This window comes from Bos indicus, chromosome 26, assembly GCF_029378745.1.
Source record: "Bos indicus isolate NIAB-ARS_2022 breed Sahiwal x Tharparkar chromosome 26, NIAB-ARS_B.indTharparkar_mat_pri_1.0, whole genome shotgun sequence".
Classification (NCBI taxonomy): domain Eukaryota; kingdom Metazoa; phylum Chordata; class Mammalia; order Artiodactyla; family Bovidae; genus Bos; species Bos indicus.
The window spans coordinates 16,991,646-17,013,773 of NC_091785.1; the positions used below are offsets into that span (position 1 = coordinate 16,991,646).

Here is a 22,128-nt window from a genome sequence, read left to right on the forward strand (position 1 = left end):
GTACAGACAAGTTTTTTCTTCAACATTTTGTAGTGAGCCTCTTCCCCATGTCAATCAATATTCTTTATAAACAAGGTTTTTAATCGCTAATTGTTTTCAAATAGTTCACTATAAAGAGATAGATACTTAAAATATTAAGATTCAATGGTTTCAGCTTAATTTCACATTAAAATCTAACTGGGTTACTACAAAATATATTGAAAACAACACAGATTTACAGATTAGATACAGAGGATCAGGAAGAAACTTGGAAGCAATTCTTTACCAGGACAATTTCAGGCTGCACAGTGACCTCACTCCTGGCCTATGAATAAGAAATGAGAGAATGGAAATGATGGATAGATGGATGGTCCAGGTAAGAGGTGCATGTGAGGGGTACATAAGGATGTATGAATGGAGAGCACACCCTATTACCGGAATCCCTGAATTCATTAATAACTGCCATCATGTTATTCCATATGCTAATATGGTGTAAAAACTATAGGCCAAGTGCCACTTTACATTTCCTTCCAGTCTTTTTTCTAAGCATAGTTTTTTTTTTATGTGATTGAAATCCATAGTATATTTTTGTTACCTTTTTTTTTTTCCATTTATTCAAATTCAGTCTTTTGGTTTGACTTGTACAACTTTAGGATAGAGGAAAATGCACTGTGTATCAACAGAAAAAGACAACTTATCCATTGACTAGTTAGGGTTCTATTTACATAAATTTCAACTCAAACCAACAGTATTTTGAGATTTTCAAGGAAAATAGCCTACTTCTTACGGAAAATTTTCAGGATAGAGAATGAAGGAGGTAGACAAACAATGTGGGAAGGCTGATGCTTCTTTTTTTCCTCATAGGCAACGAGGGGAGGCTGAGAGGGTCAGTAAAGGCATGTTTGGGGGAAAGTTGGAGGAGCATCCACACCTGCTCATTATATCAAATGTCTAGGCACTCTCTAAATAATTCAGATGCACTCGGCTCCCTCCAGGGCCAGGTGTTGAGGAGAATTTCCAGACAAGCATCTCCTCTTGCAAAACTGGAGCAGACCTAGGATCTGATTACTTGAAAAGGGGGCTAGTTAGTAGCTCTGGCAACCTCCTCCTTCTGCCTTACAACCTGCCTTGGGCTAAGGTGCAGGAACTTCTAGGAAAACACTACTACTGTAGCCTGCCGTGGTGGTGAAGAGCTTTGAAGCCCACTTACCTGGTTCTAATCTAGGTTCTGCCACTTCCTAACTGTGTGACCTGGGAATTTACTCAGACTCTCAAGGGCTTCCCTTGTGGCTCAGCTGGTAAAGAATCTGCCTGCAATGTGGGGGACCTGGGTTCGATCCCTGGGTTGGGAGGATCCCCTGGAGAAGGAAAAGGCTACCCACTCCAATATTCTGGCCTGAAGAATTCCATGGACTGTATAGTCCACTGGATCGCAGAGTTGGACATGGCTAGCGACTTTCCCTTCTCTGAGCCTGTTTCTGAGCCTAGAAAATAGAGATAATTCATTCAGATTGCTGTGGCATCATCTGTAAGGCTCTTGCTATAGTGCCTGTTAAATACTAGATTATCTCCAAGAGTGTCCCCCACTTCATTTCCTAGGAAGAGATGTTTGGACTTAAAATAGAAATCTCCAGAATTAAGTGAAAGCTAGAAAAAAATGAATAATACAGCTAACAGTGTTGACAGTTTACCATAGGCTGGCCACTGCACTGAGTGCTTAAATATAATTTCACAAAGCCCACTTACGGATAAGTGTTATCAAAATTCAAAGACACTTTCCCCAGCTCAAACAGCTAGCAGGTGGTGCAATCAAGGCCCAGACTCTGTTCTGCTTCTTATCACCTGAAGCCCACGTTCTTACCTTCTAAGTAGACGGATTTCTGGAAGTCACTGGGCTGTGCCAGCACTTCATCTCCAGGTGGATAGTCTGAGGATGCTGGTAGAGTGCAGCTCATCCAGACTTGAGGACAGACCTCCTCAGGTCTGTGGACCCTGATTGCCCTCTAGTGTCAGAGCATTCTTGGGGCCAGCTGGAACCCAGAACCAGGTGTCTTTTCTCTGAAGTGGTAGGGAACCCGCCTCCCCTACAGTCCAGAGCAAATCTGTCTAGTCTGGTGTCTTCCTATTGGCTAAAGGGTTTCTCCTAGGAATGGGGGTAAGATAGGTGGTAGAGATTGGAAGTTAAGAACTACTGGGGGTAGAGCAGTAACGCTGAGGTTAAGTGTTGAACCACTGGATGGGGTGGTTATTCTTACACTCAGCACACAACACACAACTGGTGCTCACTGAATATTGAATGAAGTTTTACCTCTCATTCTCACTAAAGGGCGAGTGCCGCCAAAAGAGCAGTTACAAAGGTCTTCATTGATTTTTGCCAGAAACACCAGCAGAAAAGATACTATAACATTAACCCCACCTTCCACTTCAGTAGACTCCAAGGCATGTTTATGTCCATGGCTAGGCAAGAATGAAGATGCTGCTTAGGAGATGAGTTGGAGTCAGCTATGACATATAACCAGTTTAGGCTGCCAATGTCCCGAATGGTCCATGGATCTCAGCGAAGTCCCCCCTCCACCTCTGTAACTCTGCCCAGGTAGTCCACGTCACCAGTGGTCAGGGAGCACCTGGGTGCACTGTTCATCAATGGATAGCAGGGAATCCAAAGACAGGCTCACCAGGTGGCTTATCAGGGGCAGATGACCCCCCCCGCCCCCCGCCGGCCCACCTACCATGCCCCTTGAGTCACAGGAACTCAGCAAGGTTACTGCAAAATAGGGGAGAGATGGTTTCATAAAATAAAGGATATAGAGCAAATAGCACCTTTAAGAATCCAGTCTTTGGCTGCCCAATTTTCTTTCCATATGAATATTAATAACTTTGTAAATGCCCCCATAATGTATGACTATATTGCAGACATTATTTTTATTACTATTATAACTACCTTTATTATCATTATTTTTAAGTAATAGGAAACCTAAACCCAAGTAAACTTGATGAATAAACACATTTGTTGAGGGCTTTTCAGCCTTCAGTGGGGAGGTGGGAACTTCAGGACTGGTTTGCTCAGCAGCTTGTGTTGCCAGGAGTTGGTGGCCAAGAAAGGGAAGTAGGAGGGTAGGGCCACAGAAAGAATTTTGGAATAGAAAGCTGGCTTCCTAGAGCAAGGACAAGCCAAGGGCTGGAAGACCGTCTGGGTGGGAAAACTGGTGACACTACGGCTGCTCCCTGGTCTTCTTTTGGGAATCACTTTGCTTTTGAGGAAAGAGGGAAGAATTCTGACGGTCCACAGTTTCTGCAGAAATGGACTAAGGAGGCTCCCTGTGGCTGCACAGGGAGAATGGGCTTATGGATGACTAAACTTTAGCTGTACTTCCTGCACTAAACTCACCCCCGTCCCAGGCCCTAAGAAGGGTGAGGTTACACCTCCCAGCTGTCTGGGATGTACTGTCTTGTTTATCCACATGAACTTCAGCTCCAAATTTGTATATTCATTGCTCTCTGACTTGCATTTCATCCCCTCTCCAGCTTTTGCTTCCCCAGTCCCTGCCTGAATGCTCTGGCCTCTCCTTATCCTACAACTTGTCTTTCTCAGGGCCCAGTTCCAGGCCTGCCTCTTCAGTGGAGTCCTCCCCAAGGGCTTGGCCTTCTTGGGTCACTTTCTATTTTTGATTCCAGGGGCATTTGTTGTCTGGTTGGGAGCTGATTGTGGTACTTGCCATACAGTTTCAGGCAGCTATGTTTATTGCCTTTTCAGGCAAGCTATGCCAGAACTCCCCACTCAGGGGGCAGGGCAGGCAGGGTAAAGTGGCCGACCATGTAAGGGTCTGGATGAGAGGTAGCATCTGGAGCCAGCCTGGGAACATGCTCCCCATGACACCATAATTCTTGTGCTCATAAAACATCCTCAGAGGATAAGAAGAAACATGTAAGTGAATGCTTATTTCTTTGGAAGGGCCCCCATGAGAGAAGAAATCTTTCAACTGCAGACTATCAGGCACCAAGGGCGTTAAGAACAGGATGGAAGGAGGGAGAGCTCAGAACTGTCAGCGAAGCAGGCGACCCTAAGGCCGTGTGGACCCAGCACGAGGACAGCACGCTCAACTTCAGACCATCACCATGTTTTCAGTCCCTAGGGTCCTGGGGCTTCATCTCTCCTTTCCTCAGACTAAGTCCCTCCCCGTGGGGATCTGCCTGTGCTGCTCCCACCAACACCTGAGGCCAATCAGTGTTCAGAGAAGAGGCTGTGTCAGAGCAGGGTGTGAGAGCACAAGGGAGGGGAGAGGACGGGGGCAACAAGGAGTCACAGAACTTAAATAGTGCGCACAGGCTTTTCATAAGAACTTTATTTCTCAAAAAGGGGTGAAGAATCCAAAGTATTAAAATAATTCTCTAATTTTTTGTTTCGGAGAGAAAGGACAGGATGACAAAATAACTCATAAAAATTTCAAGCACAATGGCGGTAGGTACTTCATCCTCCAACTTGCACCTCCCATCCACAGCTTTGGCTCCAACCGCGTCACAAGTAGGACTGAGCTCTGGATCCGGAGAGGCTACCAAGCAGCTAGAAAGCTTTTTATATTCACTCCACAAATAAATACAGAAGGCCAACCTGCCCAGTACAAATGATTCAGTCCATCTCTGTGACTGTTTCGGATGAAAATGCTAATAAGAACTGCCCCTCTCCAAATTCCAAATCTCTCATTTTTAAAGACCAAGAATGTGAAAGAAATGAAATGTGGAGAGACTTGTCAGGTACGACTGGCTCTTGTAACAACCACATGCCAAGAGAGACTCTACCTCATTGAGGTGATAAAAGGTAAAAAGCGACTGTGATTTTTCCATTGCCTTTTATGTGGGAAAACCGCACCTTTCTATTTTTATCATCAAAAGGAATTGCACTATGTGAAGCAAAGTCCCTCTCTGCAGCAACTATGCAAAATCCCTATCTAGAGCAATTATTTTCTAACTTAAAGAGAAAAGAAAAAAAGAGAAGGCGGGGGGGGGGGGGGGGGTGGGCTGGAACGTGAGTGCTTAGCCCAGACTGATCTCGCCACACAGCCCAGAAGCATGGAGGTGCACTTTCCAACAGGCAGGTCCTACCAGGAGGTGGGAGACAAGACCGGGCTCACCCCCAAGATGCTTGAGATGAGCTTCACTGTGAAGACCCCTCGGAATACACCCGGCTCTCCTCTGAAGGCTCTCAGTTAGTGTTTCGCTGAGGAATAGGGAGGTTCTCATGAAGGTACTTTAAACTTCCGTGCTCTGAGAAGTCCGAGACCACGTGGTCCTGCCCTCGCAGCAGCCACTTGGTAGTCAGTAGTCCTTCTAGTCCCACTGGCCCCCGGGCGTGGATTCGAGATGTACTTATTCCCACTTCAGCTCCTGCAGGAAAGCAAAGATTGAGGAAGCAGCTTTGCCCAGACTGCTTCCTGTCTACCCACCAGACCATCTCTTCCTTCTCCTCACTTGGCATCCTCTCCCTTTCCTCCCCTGACCTACCCTCCCTAGGTTGGCCTGACTTCCACGCTCCCTGTAAACATGTTCTCTGCTCACTGTAAATCAGGGTCAGGCCCCTTCTTCTAATGAAACAGACTCCACGGGTTTCTCTTTCATATTTTATTTGCAGTGCATTTTGACAACTCTACAAGTGCTGTCTCTGACATCTGTCTTGTGTCTGGATTGCATACCATTATCTGATATCTGGGCATTGTTTGAAGTGTACAACAATGTACAGAGGTTTTATCTCCCCAAGTATCCTTCAATCCCTAGATAGTAAGGGACATGCTCTAGATATTCCCAAATGCCTAGCTGGTAGGTGCTCATAAGACAGTGACTGAATACACGAAAGGACACTGTTCCTTTCCCTTCCTCCTGCTCCAGCCTCAGATGTGGGGCATCGAGGCTTTTTCTGGGTCTGGCGTGGTGGTGGTCTGCACTGTATGCAGTGGAGGCAGAGCTCCCCTGCTCATCCCAACTTTACTGAGCAGGCACTGGGCTAGGCCTTGGGGATAAGCTTGTGAATAACTGATGCAATTCATGGAGCTTGTATTCTTGTAGGCAAGGCAGCCAGAGAACACCTCAGCAAATAATTGCATGTGGTGATGGGGTGCAGTGGAGGGTGCTGGGATAGAGACTGGCAGGGTGGCAGCACCTGGGACAGGGTGGTCAGGGGGAGCCTCCCTGAGGAGCTGTCTTTGGCTGAAACCCGAACAATGAGAAGCAGCCAGCTAGTGGAGAGCAGTGGGGTGGTGCTGCAGGCAGCAAAGAGGTGCCTGGGGCACTGGCTGGCAAGGAGACTAACCACTGGCTTCAAACTCTGGTTTAACAGCATAGAGACCACATGACTATGGGCATACCGCCTAACCATCTCTTGCTTCAGTTTTTTCTTTTGGAAAAGCAGGAAAATAACAGAATCCATTATGTAGAACTGAGATAATGCATGTGATGTACTTATGCATGGTGTTGGAAATCTAGTAAATGCTCAGTAAATATTATCTGTCACTATTATTCAGGCATTTCACAGGAATTTACTCAACCAGAGTCTGAGCTTTTGCTCTGAGTGACTGATGGGAAGACAAGGCAGTGGTCTTTGCTCCTCCCCCATCTTGGACCTTCACTTGAATGCTGGGAACCTCAGCCCTTACAAGTGCGTTATTTCTTCTTTAAAAACATGGGAATTAAAAATAAAGAGCCCAAGGACTAAGAATAACTAAGCAAAATTCCCTTTAACAACGTTTCATAATTCAGTGAGAATTATTCCTCTAGGCAGTTCTCTATTCAAACGTTCAGAGGAGTTAAAATGTTTTAAGTAGCTGAAATAATTGTCAGATGTGCCATAAATGCCTTACTGGAGCTTTGTATAAGGGTACCCCTGAAAATCAGAGACTGTCTGAAAAATCCTTATACTACTGGGGGAATGGAGATTTTACTAGTAATGACAGAAAGGGGGAGGGTGCCTTTCCAAAGCCTTGTATTTCAAAGTCTGTTTTAGAAGTCAACCTTGCACCTCTGGGCTTACCTGTTTATTTCTGATGCTTATACTTCAGCCCAGCATAGGCAGTAGTAATGCCTTCTTTTTTCCTATCCTTGGGGGGATCCCTATCTCTAAGGCAACCTGGATGTGTCTCTCTGAAGGAGTAAGCCTGCAGTGGCAGTGCCCTCATGGGACCCTGGATGCACACCTGTCACAACCCACGCATGCAGACATGTTGTGGTCTGCCAAAAGAGGAGGGAGTGAGCCAGGCTCTGAACTCAAGCAGCTCTGGGTCTGAACACCAGCTGCGTGACTTTGGGCAAGTTACTTCATTTCTTTAAATCCTAGCATCCTCATCCATGAAAAAGGAAATACAAGTACCTACCTTCTTAACCTGTGAAGTGCGTGGAACACGGACTTCTACCCGTTCATGGCAGCTGTGACCATTCTCTCTCATAAACCCACTTTCCCTCAGTCTGTCTCCATCATCCTGACCGCATTTGTGACTGTAAACGCCAGGCGGCTCCTCCACCTCACTATGCTCCTTGGGCCACAAAGTGATCCACAAGGGACTGCTTTCTCTCCGACCAGACTCGTTCTTACCCAGTCCGAAGCGGTAGCCATCAGAGAAGCGAGTGCTGGCATTCCAGAACACACAGGCACTGTCCACATGCTGGAGGAAGAACTCAGCTGTCTTCTCTGCAGCATAATGAGAAGAAATTGAGTTAGGATGGCTGGGAAAACGATCCCTGCTTCCAGCCACTCAACAGGGCCTGACTAGGTCAGGGCCCAGGCCCCTGGGGTACTTCCCTGAATATTAAATATACAGACTTGTGAATATCTGAAACAGGAAGACAGCAAACCTGCTTCATTAGTCATGCTGCCAAAGCTGTAGGTACATGAGAAAGACTGGATTAAAATCCAGATCTCCCTACAGACACACCCTCAGAGTGGCAATGGCCTGTCTACACCATCTGTTTCTAGGCTCTGAGCCAAATCCTTAAGTCTCAACTCCAACTCCACACCCATTAGCTGGGTGACTGTGGGCAAGTCTCTGAACCAATGCCTGAGATCAACGAGGACTGACACCATTACCTCATTCCCAGCTTGTGGAGAGGACATAATGAACTTACAGCTGGGGAGTACTCGTCCCAGACCTAGCGGATGGCAAGCGCTTAGTAAGCACTAGCTGTTCTCACTGGTGGTGCTGTGATTCCTCAGTAAACTGACTGGAAGTTCCCTGAGGGGCCACACTGGCTTCTCCTTGACCATAGGTCAGTCTCCTGTGCCTGACACCCAGGAGTGCCTTTCAGTGATCACATGGGGAAGGAACGAGTAACTGTGTAGAGCTGGTTTTGTCCTATGCTAGTTGGTTCTCTGCCTAACCTCTGGAGCCTTGGTTTCCTCACCTGCGTGCACGTGTGCTAAGTCACTTCAGTCGTGTCCAACTCTTTGAGACCCCATGGACTGTAGCCCGCTAGGCTCCTCTGTCCATGGGATTCTCCAGGCAAGAATACTGGAGTGGGTTGCCATGCCTTCCTCCAGGGGATCTTCCCTGACCCAGGGATCAAACCTGCATCTCTTACGTCTCCTGCATCAGGCAGGCAGGTTCTTTACCACTAGTGCCACCTGAGAAGCCCTTCCTCAGCTATAAAATGGGCTTATTCCAGCAACCTGGAAAGACTGCTGCATGGGTTAAACAGTGATGACTCTGACACATGGTGAACCCTGTTTAAAGTGAAGCAAATTACTTCTTCCCTGTTTCCTCCCAGGGCCACTGTGACAACACAACAGGGTAACAGATATACAAGCACTCAGTGAACCAGCAAGTGCCGCCAACCCTGGGCACTATCAGCAGCCCACTGAGACTGTGTTTTCCTGCAGGCCCAGAGGGGCTGAGCAGAGCAAGGCTGGCTTGGAGATCAAGGCAGACACGGCAGACCCTGAGTGCTGTTGCCTTTGCGCACTGACCGTTCTCCGTGACGATGACATCCGTGTGTGAGCTGCCATACTTGTGGATGTGGTCGATGGCGTCCTGCACGCTGTCCACCACTTCAATGCACAGCTCCAGGTCCCCGTACTCAGTTCGGAGGGACTTCACTTCAGATGGGCTGAAGGTCAGATAAGAGGCGAACTTGGGGCCTGCATGAATCTTCACCTGGGGCAGAGGAAGTTGGGGGCAATGACATAAACACAGCAAAAACAGGCAGTGCATACTCCTCCTTCTGGATCCAACAGCAAGGTGAGTCTAGAGATGATGAGCCTAGGGATCATGGGGCCTAGAAACCAAAACGGCCCCTGCTTCCTTTTAGAGGCAGCCTCCATCCTCCAGAACGCTCTGCTTTGGAAAATGCTGACGGTCACTTGCTAGCAACAGCCCCCAGTAAAAGTGGAGCAGGGATTTAAGCAGGATGTCTTGTAAGCCCTTGACTGCTGGCATTTTACAGAAATGAACACATAACTAAAGAAATACCAATCCCCTGCATGTGGGATTTAGGCACTGGACTCAGACGGAAAGAGGGAGATGCTCCAAACACACTTCTCTTCCTCTGCCAGAGAAGTCCCAGGTGTGCTTTAGAGGAGAACAATACTTGGCTGGGAACCACTTCAAACTGTGGTGAGCTGTTAGATTTCTGACTTTGTTAGGCTGGATGCCATATCCAGGTTCAGCTCAGGCCCAGATTTGGGGCTAATCCCGCTCCTGGCTAGAGGAATTTAAGGATCCTGAGGGCTGGTCACTGAGGACGCAGTCACAATTCTTCAAGCACTGGCTCAAGTACCAACAAGCCCCATTTGTCTGGTCCCTATTGCTCCCAAGGTCCTGCAGTTTCCCATTTGGGGCCCCACATCCTCCAGGCCTGGGATCCAACCAGGTTCCCTAGGGGCCGGAACCCTACCCCTGTGCAAGGTGCCCTCTGCTTTACTTCCTGCATTACAAGGTGCTTTGAGAAGTACACACCTGGGCTCATTCTGACTAAGGAACGTCCAGGCGATGCTCAGAAGCACTGATGACGTTGTGGGTCTGTCTGAATCAGAACTGGAGGTTTGACTCCTGGATACAAGAGAGCTTTCCTCTTGTCCAGTCCAGTCCAGCGTGGTGCCTGGCACACACCAGTGCTCAAACAGGCCACTAGTGTGCGGTCAGGCCCCAAACATAAGTGGTCATGTGATCTAACTCCCTTGTAATTTGTGGGGTACATCTTCATTTTCTAAACTGTCCTTGCAGGTTCCCATGCCACATCTGTAAGCTGATTGAAGCCTTCCTTTCCAGCAAAATGATGGAAGGGAAGAGACACATGCTCAGCGTCAAAGCAACCAACGCCAGCAGTCACTCTCTCTACTGCTGTGCCAGTTCACACAGTTCTGAAAGGACGCCATGACACCAGATATTAAAGCTTAAAATGTGTCCTGACAGAAAATTTAACATTGTCCATTTTTACCTGGAGAGTGTCTATTTCTTTGCAATTAGGATTTTAGGATGGAACACACATTTATATTCAAAACTTACTGGCACTAGTTTATCATCTTAATGATACAGTGAGAAAATAATCCAGAGCAGACATTATACAAATTGCTCACTGCTAAAAATCACTGCACTAATAAGCACATTAATATTGGTAACTGAAGACATTTGTGGAGGGGAGGATATATGTAAATTTTTGGCTTGAAAACATTTCTGCATAATCTTTCCAAGTCAAACCCAAACAGGAATGTGTGTTCAGAAACATAAACTTTATGCCAGGAAAGAGTCCATTCAGTGGGCTGCCATGTGATAAGCGTTATCTTTGAACCCTCTTAGCCCTGAACACACTCCACTTTGGAATGAAGCTATTTGTGTATGGGTTTCTTCCAGCCTCTAGAGGCACAGGCGTGTCTCACTCACTCTGTGTACTCAGCACACAACTTTGTATATGGCAGATGCTCAAAAACATTGCTTCTCAGATGGCCTTAAATGGAATGGCAGCTGCTCCCGGTCTAATCCCAGAGGCTTCTAAATCTCGGGAGTGAGGACAGGAAGTGATGGCCTTGTCCTACCTGTTCCACTCTCAGCATGTCAATGATCTGGTCAAATAATGGTGTTCTCAGCAGGTCTCGGTGGATTAACAGAGTCTCTAAAGCATTACAGGCAGCTGGATATTCACATTTGGAGTCTCTAACTGAAAGAGAATATAGAATTTTTCCATTAACATGAACCAGGGCCACTGAGGACATGAGAACTACTTTGCGCACGTGAGAAGGGACCTGATGGAGCTCACCTAGCCTGGTGACCTTATCGACACTGGCCTCTGAATCCACGTACATGTGGCAGATGCCTTCACTGTGCCCCATCACTGGGATGCCCTTAGCAGCTTTCTGGATGTCTCTAACCAGCTGAGAAGAGCCTCGTGGAATGATCAGATCTATCATTTTGTCTAAGCGGCAAAGATCTTCTACTTCTTCTCTGGTATTCACCTGAAGAGGTAGAGAATAAAAAGATGAAGATGACTTTTGATCACACAAATTGTGCAAGTAGCAGCATCCCTTTCACAGATAAATGCCTGTACTTCCTGAGAACTAAGTCTGATGCTGTGAGAACTTATTCAAAAAACAAGGAATCATGGGAATTGAAAAGTTGTCCAGCAAATGCTTACACTCTGCATGTCAGGTGCTGTGCTCCACATCACAAAACATGCAGAATAGGATCCCTGCCCTCAGAGAACTCAGGAGTCTGGTAGAGAAGACAGGCCTAGGCCACAGTGAGCCAAAACACAGGATGGATACTTTTAAAGATGACAGAAGAGGTACAAAGTGTGATCTCTGGAAGTTCAAGAAGATACAGAGTATGCCAGGCTATGAGGGTGACAAAGGGAGGTGGCTGCTCCACTGGCTCCCTGATCACAGCCTAACACATGCTGCTGGGTCTTACTAGGGAGTCACGGTTCTCCATGACTTGGGCTGACAACCTACCCCAGGATGCTGGTTGGACTGACTGAAGTGCTTGTGTTAGACCTTGAAGATTATGTGCATTTTTTCCCTTCTCTTTAATTTCCCCCAATATGGTTGTGTTACTAACAATAGAAGTACATTTACAAGAAGGTTCACAGCAACTTCAATCTGCATCTCCCCAAACTGGAAACAACCCTGATGTTCATCAACAGAAGAAAGGATAAGCTGTAGTACATGCTTATAAATGGAATACTATACAGCAGTAATGGCAACCCACTCCAGTACTCTTGCCTGGAGAATCCCATGGACGGAGGAGCCTGGTAGGCTGCAGTCCACGGGGTCTCGAACAGTTGGACACGACTGAGCGGCTTCCCTTTCACTTTTCACTTTCATGCATTGGAGAAGGAAATGGCAACCTACTCCAGTGCTCTTGCCTGGAGAATCCCAGGGACAGGGGAGCCTGGTGGGCTGCCGTCTATGGGGTCACACAGAGTCAGACACGACTGAAGCGACTTAGCAGTAGCAGCAGCATACAGCAGTAAAAAGGAAAACTACTGCTGGGTGAAACAATGAGAATGAATTTTGAGGACATAATGAATAAAGGAATACAGATGAAAGACTGCATTCTGTATGATTTCACTTACATGAAATTCAAGAATAGGCAAAAGAAATGGAATGTGAAAGAAGTAAAAAAAAAAAAAGTTCGATGGTAGGGGGGTGGGGCATGCTGATGGGGAAGGGCAAAGGGAAACTTTCAGGTGTTGGCAATGTTATGTGTCCGGGTGGTTTATACGTGTGTGTATATATATATATATGGACACAATGGGTTTCCCCATTGTGGTAAAGAAACCACCTGCCAATGGAGGAGACACAAAAGACGTGGGTTTGATCGCTGGGTCGGGAAGATCCCCTGGAGTAGGAAATGGCAACCTGCTCCAGTATTCTTGCCTGGAAAATTCCATAGACAGAGGAGCCTGGTGGGTTACATACAGTCCACAGGGTCACAAAGAGCAATGAGCATACATATACATCACATAAGATAAGGATTCTTTATATACGTTACACACCAACAGGAAGGAGGAGAAGGAGGAAATCTGTCACATTAAATGAGGATATGGTGCAGCCGAGACCTAAACCCCTACAGTCTGTGCTCTTTCCATCCACTATGTTGCTGTAAGAATAGCCCAGCTTCTTGGCAGGGAGCACATAATGAGGCAGGTTTGTAGATACACCAACCCCTCTCCCCACCAGCAGCCAACAGTATTCTGGAATGTACGCACGAGTGGGCCTCAAGGGAAAAGGAGAAGGATCTGGAGTCTGCTTGGATCCAAATCTCAACTCTGAGTGATTCTGGGGTGTTATTTTACCAATAAGCCTACTTTTCTTCCATCTATAAAATGGACCTAATAATTAATGGTATCCTTTTCACAGGGTTGTTGTGAGGATTAAATGAAATGATGGATGAAAGTGCTGTGTCCACAGTAGGTGCTCAATAGTAGTTTAAAACCTCCACTGGATGGTTGAGGAGAGTGACACAACTGTTAAAATAATGACCATAACGATAACAGTGTTAATAGCATGACCTCATACAAGCTGCATGATGGTTTCTGACAAACTTTCATAAAACATATCTCATCAGACCTGGCCTAAATCACTGCCAGTGAGCAGAGCACAGGCCTCACACTCTAGGTCTGGTATTCCTGCTGCCTATGACCTCAAGAATGATTCCTGTCAATCAGTGGTACCAGAACACAGCTGTGTGAGAGGGACCTTCATGAGCCACCCAACCTGGGCCAAGGAAGCACCAGCGCTGTCCAACATCACAGGCACACAAGACCTGCTGCTCCTCCAGTCAAGCCTGCCTATACAAGTGGCTTGGCCTTCTGCAGCCTGAGCTTTGCTTCAAACACCCAAAGACCTGGCCCGGCTCCTCTGGGCCTGACCTAGCTCATTCCCAGGGACCTACCAGCTGTACAGCTTCCTTGACTCCATGGATTGAGAGGGCCTCCTGGGTCAGGAGGTGAAGGATTCGGTTGCTGTGCGAGGCCTCCTTCCCTCCTTTGAGTAACAAGCCATTACCACTTGCTATAGCCAAGGCTGCCACCTGCAGATCAAAGAGGAATGCAGTGAAACACTGAGCATATTTTCTGTGCCAAGCACTGTGCTGATCACTTTATAAGGTCTACCGTGTTTAACCTTTACAATGTTCCAGTGAATTAAGTCCCTGCTTTATCCACTGCTTTACAGACAAGGACACTGGAGGCCAGAGAGGTTGGTAATTCCTCAAGGACACACAGCTTATAAGTGGCAGGGCTGGGGACCTTTACCCCAGAGCCAAAGCACAGATCTTAAGAAACTGTACTATACAGCTCCCTTAGCACCATTACGAAGTAACCCAAGTTAAGTGCCCAGGGTCACACAGGCCCTACCCTCTCCGGCCACAGGTGCTCAGGAGCCTCCTAACTTAGGTGTTTCTCCACCTGAGTCAGCAGCACCTGAGGCTATGCAGCATCTCTGGTCACACCCTACCATGGCCCTATCATTGCTCTGAGAGCTCTAATGTCTGGTGCTGAGCCCCTGCACACCTGTCGCAGAGACTGCTGGCAGGACAAAGCAGGCCATCTAGAAGGAGAGTTAGTTACCCTTTGGGAGTGAAGGGCTAATGACACTGATGAGGCCTGAAGCTGAACCTTCTGAATGCTCTAGGGATGAATGAAAATCTTCAGGCTTTTGTAATATATCAAAAGAAACTTTACAAAATAAAACTTGCTTGAACATATTTATCTCCAGAATAATAATTCTTACTCCTTTTTTGTTTTTGTTGCTCATGAACCTCTTCCAAAAATTATGTTAACTTTTCCCAGATAAATGCAGAAACACACAGCATTCTGCATGTAATTTTCAGGATTCATGGATTCCGTGATGCTGTCCAAGGTTAAGATCCCAGGTGAGAAATCTCAGCTGTAACTGGATAAGAAGAAACTTTTTCCTAGTGAAGTATTCGTTAGTATGGATAAAAGGTGGCAGAAAAACTTCACGGACATGGCCTGTAGAGCAACTTAGGACCCATTTCTACCAGCGGACAGTTATCTCTAGGGGTTCTTCATGAGACAGATACGCACACAGAGGGGACTGTGTGGCAGCACCAGCCACAGGCTGAGGACAGACCACAATGGTATGGGAGCCCCTTAGTGGACCGGCTGCTTTTAGATCACGTCAGGGAGCAGCCTCCACAAAGCATGTGGGACTCCCAGGGTCACATACGCCCTAGAAGAAAAGGTTCTGTTTCTTTGTTTGTTTCTAAACAGAATCTCTCTTTGAAACTTTGGGGCTAGTGCAAAGAAAGAGCTGGTATCATCCTGTTGTCAGTCCAGTGGGGAACTGGTTCCAGATTTCTGGGAATTATTTAGGGCCACAAACAAAGCCACCCTCTAATTCCATCTTATACTTCAGAGCATGGCTGCTTGGCAAGATCTTTGCCACATGGTTTCTCCACAATTATAGACTGTGATTTTTCAGATTTCCTAAAGGGCTCACATGTTAGGCTCCATCAACTACTGAAAGTTCTCCTTCCTAAGAGATGCACCTACAGGAAGCCATCTGTGTCACTGATATTAAATGGTCTTTTTCAAATGCGCAAAACCAGCTATTAGATGAATGAGCCTACAGCAGGGTGGCAGACACTCTGTGGTCAGGGAACAAGGTGCTCCGGTGAACTAAGTTTTTATCTTTTTGGCTGTACTGTGCAGCATATGGGATCTTAGTTCCCTGACTAGGGATTGAACCTGTGCCCCCTGCAGCAGATGCATGGAATCATCACCAAATGGGAGATTCATCTGGGCTCAAGGTTTAGCTCCATCCTTAAAAGTGTGACAGGAGTATTGACTTCTATAAGCTTAAGGTTTTTTCTACTGTAAAATGGACACATGAATTATTTTTAGAATTACTGGAAGAATCAAAAATATAAATTGCCTTAAGGGCAACATGAGAATAAAGTCTCAAAAACTATCTCTAGGGAAAGAAAGGAAGGAAGGGAAGGAGGGAGGGCGAAGGGGTGGAAGGAAGGGAAACGAAAGATATCTCTAGGAGATTTTTTTTTTTTTTCCTCTAGGAGATTTATCTCGAGTCCTGAAAAGACATTCTTCCTCCAATTCCCTACTCCAATGGCCAGCATTAGTCACATACCTGGGGCAGGCAGTCAGGGCGAGATTCGAAGATGACCAATAAAACTCCAATTGGGACAGTGACTTGTTCTAGTTCCAAGTCTTTCGCAATTCGAGTCCGGCGCAAAACCCGCCCCACACTGTCCTGGGAGGAGGCCGCAATCTGCCGCAGACCGATGGCCAGGCTGTTCAATTTAGATGTGGAGAGGCTCAAACGTTTCAGCAGAGGAGTTGCAAGTCTCCCTGAAGAGGTGTGAAGAGTACACGATGAAGCAGTAGACCTGGGTGGGTTACAGCTGTTTTACTGAACACGTGGCACTGTGTTAGGAGCAAACAAGGAACTCAGGGGGTCTTGGGGAGACAAGGACATGTCATTTACAGAGCTTTGCTGGGAGGGGCAGTTTGGCAGCTTACATCATCATGTAAAGGTGTGGACACCCATGAGCTTGGTGGCAGCAACTTCAGTTCCAGAAATTTATCATTTTCATGAGCAAATCTGCATGTAAGGTGGATACTTACCACAGCATTTTTATAATAGTGGGAACTGGATTCTACCTATAGATTCACACAATGGGCTACAATGCAGTTGCTATACTGATATGGAAAGCTGTCTAGTAAAAAGCAAACCATAAAAAGCATGCATGATATGACCCTAATTATCACATATTTCACATATATGTGCACAGACACGTCAGAAAGCTTTAAGAACAGTGATGATCTATCTGTTTATAACAAGTGAATTTGTTTTATAATAGGTAGAAGTAAAGATGTTTTCTTTTAAAATAAAACAGAATTATGGTAAGTTTAAATTTAACAGTATGCATTGTTTGATTATCTCTCTTCACACACACATACACACATTTATATATACACACGTATACACATGCAGTCAGGAAAACCATTTGGAATCACATATCACAAATAATCACTGGGCTTCCTTGGTGGCTCAGATGGAAAAGAATCTGCTTGCAACGCAGGAGACCTGGGTTTGACTCCTAGGTCGGGAAGACCTGGTGAAGGGAATGGCAATTCACTCCAGCATTCTTGCCTGGAAAATGCCACAGACAGAGAAGCCTGGAGGGCTAGAGTCCATGGGGTTGCAAAGAGTCATACATGACTAAGCACACACACACACCACAAATCATTATTATGATTAACGTTGAATGACACTATGAAAAATTTCCCCTTCTTTGTTATAGTCATAACCACCAAGACAAAATAATAAAAAGACTTTTACTTTGGAGTGGAGCAACCAACCTTTTATTAAGAAAAAAAAAATGAAACCATAATTTCATCAACCAATTATATTAATTTTCTTCATTTTCCCCCATGTGCTAAAAATAAAGTTTTAATTGTAGTGCATATTAACTATTACACTCTAGTTTGTCACCTCATAGTGCATATACATTTTCCATGTTGCCAAAATAATTTAATTACTACTTAACATCCCATTGACTTGATACAGTTCAATGCACATAACTGTACCAATGTTATTAAACACTCAGATTGTTTCCAGTTTTCATTGGGATAAATAATCCTGCTCTAAGAATCTTTTTTTTTTTTTTCTTTTTTAAAGAATCTTTACACGCAGAGCTGTTTTTTCCTCTTGCGATCTTTTCCTAGGATAAATTTCCTAAACTGGGCTCGCCGAATCAAAGGCAATTACTATGCTCATGTATACGCTAGGCTTTGTTCTTAGGTCATGTGTGTCCTTATGGATTTCTAGAGAGAGAGAACTGGGATCAGAAGTCAGAGCTCTGCCGACAACTAGGTGTGTGATCTTAAGCAGCAGCTTTAACCTCTGTGGGTTTTAATTCTTTTAAACTAAAGATTTCAGTAAGATGTCAAAAAAGATTTCTTCCATTTATGAAATTTTTTGTGGTTTTCCAATACTGCAAAATTTCAAAAGACCGGATGTAAAGTCAAAGAAAGTTCCAAGGTAATGGCTCAAAAATGTTTTAAGGAATGAAAGTAACATTGATGAGCCCTGCAAGGTTTTTTTAAAGGGAATCTATCATTAGGACCTCCAGGGCATTTCTGGATGGCAGACTACATGCTGGTTAAGGAGATAAAGCTATCTGTTACCACAGGCTGCACTAACTATTTCCACTATTCTTATATACACTGTCCATCTGGGTTTGGTTCCCAGATCTGTCACTGACTATGGTTTTAGGCATGTTAACAACTTCTTTCTACTTTAGTTTTCTCCTCTGTATAACAGGGATAATAAATAGTAGCTACTTTATAGGCACCATATTCTAAAGAGAAAATGAGATCCTGCCTGTTAATTCCTTAGCATAATACCCAGCAACACAAAGGCCTCAGTAAATGCTATCTGCTATTAGCTGAATGTCTAAAATAGTGCGGTCCTCAGTCTTTTTCCTTTCTGACTTGTGATGTGTGGGGAATGCAAAAAGCCCCTCAGCAGGTGAGGGGTGGGTGGGTGTTGTACAGAATATCTAAGAAAGGGGGTGGAGGTAGTAGATGTACTTAAAAAATCCCAACGAATACCAGCCACCAACCCGCAATAAAAAATGATGTGTAATATATAATTTCTTCCATAACGATCTTATCTTTGGGCAGACTATGATGTAAGAATTATTGGTAAAACAAAGACTAAAACCCAAAACAAATCCCTCCGTAACACTGACTCAGCTGCCTGCTCTTTACCTTCGGCCTCCTCCAAGTCTTTTTTGTTGGCTAACAGGATCTCATCTCGCTGGTCTGTCAACAGATCGGCCAGGTGATGGATAATCTCTGCTCTCTAGGAAGAAAGGTAAAAGATTAACACAAATAAGCAAACATGTTAACTCATGAAGAATGCACATTACACTTTTAGACTTACTCTTCTGAGTGTGCCAGGCCTTGCTCCTAAATCCCATTAACAATGACTGAAATCTCCTTACTTCATTCATTCATTCCCTACCACCACTCCCCTCATTTTTCCTTCCTCTCTCAGTACTAATCTTTCCACTTTTCTTCCTCTTGTACCACTCCTGATCATGATGATTAACAAACCGTGGCCTTGTGTTTGGGGAGAAGGCATGCATTATTTGGTTCACTGATGAGATGGGCCAGCACTTGGAATCAGCATGATATACACACTGCACTTATTTAACAGCACCAGCTGTATACCTGATTTCCCAGGTTAAGTTTTTGCATCTAGTTCTTTTTTGACAATTATTAATGACAATTAATGTAAAAATCCAGTCCTGAATGCTGGAGGAGACCCCAATCCTTACCCACCTAGATGAGAAGACATAGAAAATCAGAGTAGTGATTATTGAAGGAGTAAAAGAAGTGACTAAAGAGAAAGAGAAACTAAGGTCCTCTTGGGCTTTCCTTTCTTTACTTGTAGTTATTTCAAATTTTCTTTTCCATTCTCAGGCCAAAGAACTCCTCAGAAGAAACCTATATACATCACTTTCAAATCTAGCCTTAACATCACAACTGTCAGGGAGCCAGCCCCCGCTTCCACCCAACTTTCTCACATTTTATTGCATCTGCTACTTCAACTGACTGAATCACTGCAGACAGGGCAGGGCTAAGCTATGAAGCAGACTGAAGCTTCCATCTTGTAGGTAAGCTACGTGATTTGGGTGAGTTGGGATAAGTTACTTTCCTACATTTCCCTGCCCAGTATGTGGCAGGATTAGGGATCCTCTCTGGTCTCATGAGTTTCATGATACTTTTGATCAAAACATCATAATGATGCCAAGCTACCTCAGACTTCAGCCTATAAAAGACAGAGGAGAAAATGAAATCGAGAAAAAGGGCAAAATAAATCTGAATCACACTTATTACCCAGATTTAAGTCTATGGGACCTGAGGAATAGATGGAGAAAGAGCAGGCTTGACTGTGCACTAAACCTCACAGCATGACTTGCTCTGAAAACCAACAGAACTATCAGCAAAGATTATTACCTGCTCAGGTTCCAAAGTGGCCAACATCCTTCCTCCTGATCGAGCCATTTCTCCCTGCTGCTCCACAGTAGGGCCTGTAAGAACATGTGCAGACATCAGCTCACGGTCATGACATGCTTGTTTCACATCCAGAGATCACTCTTACCAATAAACTGGCAGATAAGCATACCAGATTAACTCAGGAAGAAACACAAGAACCTGTCTGCACACAATAAGATTTACATCTTTTGGAGTTCTCTATTCCACTTTGGCTTAAATTTTCTAATGTGTTTGCATTGCTGAATGTAGATTATATGACAATGCTGACGTTTTGAACATCTGAGAGCACACACACCATTTGTTATGCATCTTTGCATCTCTAGTGTTCCCTAGCACCTGGCATCCAGCATGGGCCTAGCAAATGTTTGTTGAGAAAATGGATACTTATATTCTTTAACTTGATGATTTTAGCAAGAAAAGGAGGCTTAGTTAGTCAGGTTAGGTAAGTTTTACAAAAACAAAGGAGAATCCAATTTTGCAAGCAGTGTTCAAAACTACACCATGTTTCATACTATTAGCACATCAATTTTGTGAGCTCTCCTCCTAGGAGAGCTCTGTCTTCAGCCCCATCTAGGCCGTGGAGGCACTAGCTATCATCCACAGACCACGGGACACTACGAAGAACTACTTACCTGCAGGTTTTACTTCGGAAAAGAAGGTACCAACTTTCTTTCCCTCCACAATGTCTGTGATGACATGCCCGGACACCTTGGGGTGGGTCCCATTGGCAATGACCACAGAAGTACCACCTTGTAAAGCCCAGAGAGCCGCTTTCACCTAATGGGAGAAGTTAGATCCATGGATGAGATTCAGACCTTTAATTTATTTTTACCAGTAAGTATAGAAACAGATTTTTATTCCAAATTATATCTAGAAATTTTACTAATATTTAAAAAGAACAATTAAGATGATAATAATACATCCAAATGGCATTTATTCATTACTGACTATGAAATTCTGGTTAGGTACAAGTATAACACATATGATGATACAACCATTAATCACACAGGTTCAGGGATATCTGAAACGGCATTCACTTAAGTATTCAATACTTCGTGATCCAGACCTTTGCAGGGTCTAGACCCCTGCACTTTAAACATGTAAAAACAAAGAAAATACAATGTGATACTAAGCAATTTAAGTATGTGCAGGAAGGTTTTCAAGTAGCTCGGAAGCTCTGAAGACACACTCAGCCCATGTGTTTGTCTCAGCCCAATCCTGGCATGTGTTGTCTAAAGAGGAACCAATCTGCTCTTTGTGCTCAGTGTGTTCTCCACGACAGTGGTACTGAGACACGTGACTTCTACGTTTGACTTATTGTGCCTCAACTCAAGTGTCCAGCCTGCTGCTTGACCAGAATATGACTGAGTACTCTGAGCTACATACATGGGGTTGTGGTCTTCACCTCTGCCATTGCTACAAATGATGCTATACCTGAAGGGTGTAACTTCTTAGAAAAATTAATGGGAGAGAAGAATATTGTAAAAGATTTTATCAGAAAATATTTGAGCTCTAATAAAAACACTTAAGAGGATTTGTGAATTTTAAAAAATACACACCCTGTTCTTTAAGAGGTTATAATATGAACACATTCTTTATACATCACTAATACATACATAGAAAGACATGACTAAATACAGGGACACAATATTCATGAAACCTTTATTTAGACATGCATCATCTTTGTATCGTTATATACATCAGCCCTCAAACAATTACAAAAGCAAGAAGGATAAAATACTGTTTGGTTTTAAAATTGTTATGGGCAGTAAAGGCAACAGAGTCCTACCTTGGCTTCCATGCCACCCATTCCAACTCTGGACTTGGTTCCGAATGTCACAGACTGCTGATCACCAGGATAAAATATATCAATGAGCTTTGCATCATCTGACCCTGGGGGGCTGTCAAAGAGGCCTAAAAAGTAAACAAGAGTCAGTAATACTGTTTAGCAGAAGTGAGCAACCCCCAAGAGAGACTTCCCCGGGGACCTCCCAACCACTCTGTACTCGATTTATCCAGGTAAATTCTGCTATTTGGCCAGCTCTGATGAGAAAAGAGGTTAAGAGGTCCATGGAGCCTACCCACACTGAAAATCAGCTCCAGGAGAACGTACCTTACATACTT

The 22,128-nt window shown here is 44.8% G+C and overlaps 1 protein-coding gene across 2 annotated transcripts in view; it reads right to left on the reverse strand.

Annotated features, from left to right (window-relative positions):
* Positions 1–4,304: 4,304 nt before the first annotated feature.
* ALDH18A1 (aldehyde dehydrogenase 18 family member A1) overlaps positions 4,305–22,128 on the reverse strand; it is a 41,259-nt gene continuing 23,435 nt past the window's right edge. For both annotated transcript variants that reach the window (XM_019952875.2, XM_019952874.2), the window contains exons 8-18: positions 21,794–21,918; positions 20,637–20,781; positions 19,966–20,039; positions 18,712–18,805; positions 16,064–16,284; positions 13,845–13,982; positions 11,209–11,404; positions 10,988–11,109; positions 8,924–9,110; positions 7,556–7,651; positions 4,305–5,361 (exon numbers count right to left, since the gene is read on the reverse strand). In XM_019952875.2, coding sequence (XP_019808434.1) covers positions 5,180–5,361; positions 7,556–7,651; positions 8,924–9,110; positions 10,988–11,109; positions 11,209–11,404; positions 13,845–13,982; positions 16,064–16,284; positions 18,712–18,805; positions 19,966–20,039; positions 20,637–20,781; positions 21,794–21,918 — 1,580 coding nt within the window. In that variant the 3' untranslated portion in view covers positions 4,305–5,179. The remainder of the gene's footprint in view (positions 5,362–7,555; positions 7,652–8,923; positions 9,111–10,987; positions 11,110–11,208; positions 11,405–13,844; positions 13,983–16,063; positions 16,285–18,711; positions 18,806–19,965; positions 20,040–20,636; positions 20,782–21,793; positions 21,919–22,128) is intronic.